This window comes from Haemaphysalis longicornis, unplaced genomic scaffold (assembly GCF_048455015.1).
Source record: "Haemaphysalis longicornis isolate Haplotype H1 unplaced genomic scaffold, Haemaphysalis longicornis Haplotype H1 scaffold_138, whole genome shotgun sequence".
NCBI classification, from domain to species: Eukaryota; Metazoa; Arthropoda; class Arachnida; order Ixodida; family Ixodidae; genus Haemaphysalis; species Haemaphysalis longicornis.
Window position 1 is genome coordinate 148,732 of NW_027526243.1, and position 3,949 is coordinate 152,680.

Below are 3,949 nucleotides of genomic sequence, written 5' to 3' on the forward strand. Positions count from 1 at the left end.
TTGTATCCGGACAAGCGCTGGGGGCACTATAAAACACGAAATCTTTCGAATAAAACCAACTTGCATTTTCTCTTCATGGCTCCTTTAAGGTGCAGACGTAGATGCCATCTGCAACTTTAAATGCGTAGCATTCTTTGCCGAGTAGCTCCACAGCCAGCACCGCGTAACGCCCTGCATTTCCACAAAAATGCAGATATCCCTGAAGTTCCAACTGTAATCCCTACAATGGCGTAAATAGAGATAACTTGTCGCAGAAAATTTTGAAAAACTAAAAAGTAAGAGAAATGTATAATAACTATGAAAACAGGCGGACCGAGTTAAGCACTGCATTTCGACAATTATGCAGATTTTAGGAAAGTTAAAATGTAATCGTTATAACAACGCAAATGTAGATAAACGGTCGAACAAAATTATGAGAAACTACACAATAAGAAAAATATCTAAAATTGGTCGAAAATGTCACAACGCATAACGTATGACTTTTTTCACAATAGGGCAGATATCGAGAAAGTTCCCCCTGTTCTCTTTATAATGGGGTTAATTGGGATAATTGGTTGAATGAAATTTTTAAAAACTAAAAAAATGAGAAAAATGTAAAATAATTACGATAGCTGGCGAACCGTGTAACGCCCTGCATTTCCACAGTACTGCAGATTTCAGGAAGTTCCAAGTGTAATTGTTTTAATAACGTAAATGGGCATAATTCGTCCAACAAAATTATGAAAAACTAAAAAATAAGAAAAATATTAAAAATCACGGAAAATAGCAAAACTTAAAACACCATGCATTTCCGCAATAATGCAGATTTAGCCAATGTTCCACTTCGAATCGTTATAATACGGTAAGTGGAGATAATTGGTCGGGCAGGATTTAGAAAAACCGAGAAATTTTACTGTAAAAACTCGAACTCAAGACCAGCGGCATAAGAATGCTGCGCATTACAAGATAATTCTCTGAATTGCTGCAAAATTTTTTCTCCAAGTCAGTTTTAATAATCAACATGCCCAATAGGTGCCCGCACACCACATCAATCGTGAGGTGCTTGTGGGCACGAAATTATTTGATTTTTTAAGAAAACCCCAAGCCATTATATCCGTACACATTGCCTGTGTCAAATTTCTTTGCGCTGTGCATGAAGAACATCAAGACGTCTTCCTACTTCAAACATGAATTAAAAGCGTTCTAAAGGTTCATTGCATTCAGCAACTACAAAAACGTTGCATTTCGGAACAAACAGAAAGGAAGACATGTCGCTTCGTTTGAAGTCATAACATTGCAGAATAAACAAAAGTATTCGAGACAAACGATGCTTACAGCAATCACTCGTCACGTCTTCAGGCTACACGAAAGACGGCGTTAAAATGACGACGCAACCAAGAAGCAGCCAGTTACACGCACGCGGCTGCATTCTGTTCGCTCCGCTCTTAATTTTACTCTTTTCGGTTTCAAGGGGAGCACGCGGAATGCAATGTTGGGGAGAGAGGCACTGCAGCAATACACAGCAAAACTGCGAGAGAGAAAGACACTCGGATGAGTTGCATAATGAACACAAACGTCACCCTCGCTGCTGAGGCTTTAAAAGCTTTCGCTGCCGTGGAGATCGCCAGTCACAGCTCTGAGTGCCTTCTAGTCTACCCGTGTACCGTAAAACCAGCAAAGTAGCGACAAGACCGTCTCTTCACATTGAAGAGCCAGTGGATTTTTCCCATCACATTTTGTGTCCCACACTTGTGCGTCGGCTATAATTTACGATGATGGCCACCACTGCCATGTTCTCCAAGGTAAGTTCTGTGGCCTTAAAATATGCATTAACATTGGCTTCACCTTTAATAGGCTTTATCATTCTGGAAATATTGCTCAGTAAAATAGATGCCAGCTGAGCAAAGAACCATCCCTGCTTATAACAATGGTAATTGACGTCTGTTTTGCATAGTTCCTCAAGAAGGACTGCTAGTTCAAATATCTTAGCTTATCTGTTGCACAGCTACGAATATTTATGATGACTGGCTAAAGCCTTTTCGCGTTTTCACTATCAAAGCACTGAGTACACAATTCCAACTTTCCTGCTTCACCTATGCGTGACTGTGTTGGCCTGCGTTGCCCACCTCACTACTATAAACAATGAGTATCATTTGCGTAATTTCCTCTCAGAGTAAGGCCACACTATTACCAGTATTGTTAAAAAGAGATGCAAGCACCTTCATCACCGTTTCTTAGGACTATATTGCCACTATGTATTCGTGGAATACCTAAATCTATAATAGCAACTGAAAAAAAAAGACTAGAACTCTCAGTAACTTCTTCGTGGCAGAGTAACTTCTTCCTGGTAAAAGGCACGCAAAAACACGCGCATCATGTAAGACACACATAAAAAGGTTTGTAAAGTTCTAGTGCGGTGGATAACACCACGTGCAGGTCCTGCTGATCTGCATACTACCCGTGGCGTTTGCGGGAGGCCGGTTCGGATTCGGCAGCAGCTTCGGCAGCGGACTGGGAAGTGGATTCGGCGGCAGATACGGGGGTGGATACGGAGGCGGATACACCGGTGGATTTGGGGGTGGATACAGCGGTGGATTTGCGGGCGGCTTCGGCCCGTCCTTCGCCGCAGCAACAAACAGGTTCGCCCGCCAAGAACAGTATTACGTAAGTGCTCCATTTCATTTTTTCTTGTTCATATTAGCGCGAAATAAGAAGGGTTATTTCAGAAAACATTGTTTCTTCTTATAGCAACAAACACTTCTGAAGAAATGTCTGGTAAACTACAAAGCACGACTATTTATAGCTGAGTCCACGGAAGTATTTTCGTCTATTTGGTTTACATTTATTCCACCGGCCAACTTCTTAAGCAGAAATACTGCGTACGGAACGAATGGCAGAATCATTGTAAGAAAGACCGACACGTACCGTTTCCTATAGCGTGCCAAAAATAAAACTATGAGACCTGCCAGAACCTTGCACAATTTTTTCACGCTTTTTATGCGGGGTAGACATGAATAATTTACATAAGTAACGGTGAGTTAACATTTTCGCTTTATCCCTTATAATACTGCCGCTATACCCCTAACAGCGGCTTACGCTTCATAGAAATTTGCCATCCTGCTTGTGTATTATATCAGCATGAGAAATCTCTGGAAATTTAGTAACTGCGGCAGCGTCCAAACCTGTTATACAGTACCTCTTTCCTGTGGTATACGCACCGCACTTCTACTTTCTTCCTACACAGCCCCCGCAACCATACAGCTTCGGCTACGACAACGTAGACGAGTTCGGCACCAAGACGTACCACAAGGAGCAGGGAGACGCCAGCAACGCCAAGACTGGCTCGTTCGGCTACACGGACGCCAGCGGCCTCTTCCGCCGCGTCAACTATGTCGCTGACGCCGGCGGATTCCGCGCCATGGTCGACACCAACGAACCCGGAACGCTGCCCGGAGCAAGCGCCGACGCCGTCTTCAACTCCAACCCTCGTCCTGCCGGTGGCGGGCGCTATTCGTCTCCGTACACGGCGGCATCCACCTACGGAGGATTCGGCTACGGCCGCCAGGGGCCCTGGGCTGGATAAAAGAAAATTCCGAGTTTATAGTCATGAAGGTATAACTTTGAACAAGGTTGCAAAGCTTGCCCCATGGATCTGAAAATAGATGGGCTTGTAGGTACAGGAAGCAGTACTGAAAATAAAAATGTAAAGCTGAAATATTTTTCATCCTTCGGCTTGTGTTTTTTTCCTCTCTACTTACTGGCTTTAGTTAAGCCTGCAATATGGCACACAAAACAGTCTTTCTGTACTTTATAACAAACGATGCCGATTGGGTTACAATAGATTCCGAGCACAAGGTTGGTATCAAAGAGAGGAAAATATACCTGATGGTATTTATGGAAGTGTGTTTGCTGTTTTCGTGTTTCAAAATTGTTATGAATAATAAGAAACTCTGTATTCGAATATCATATA

General features: G+C 42.9%; 1 protein-coding gene across 1 annotated transcript; it reads left to right on the plus strand.

Annotated features, from left to right (window-relative positions):
- Positions 1-1,729: 1,729 nt before the first annotated feature.
- Positions 1,730-3,698, plus strand: LOC144164746 (uncharacterized). Its single transcript, XM_077695034.1, has 3 exons — positions 1,730-1,781; positions 2,416-2,643; positions 3,224-3,698. The coding sequence occupies exons 1-3, from the start codon at positions 1,752-1,754 to the stop codon at positions 3,560-3,562; spliced, it is 597 nt and encodes a 198-aa protein (XP_077551160.1). The 5' UTR covers positions 1,730-1,751; the 3' UTR covers positions 3,563-3,698.
- Positions 3,699-3,949: the final 251 nt, after the last annotated feature.

Excerpts from the sequence above, each read along its gene's own strand:
- LOC144164746 (XM_077695034.1), top strand. The coding sequence starts at position 1,752 with ATGATGGCCACCACTGCCATGTTCTCCAAG. Across the intron at positions 1,782-2,415 it reads CCACTGCCATGTTCTCCAAG|GTCCTGCTGATCTGCATACT; the intron begins GTAAGTTCTGTG and ends CACCACGTGCAG. Across the intron at positions 2,644-3,223 it reads CCCGCCAAGAACAGTATTAC|CCCCCGCAACCATACAGCTT; the intron begins GTAAGTGCTCCA and ends CTTCCTACACAG.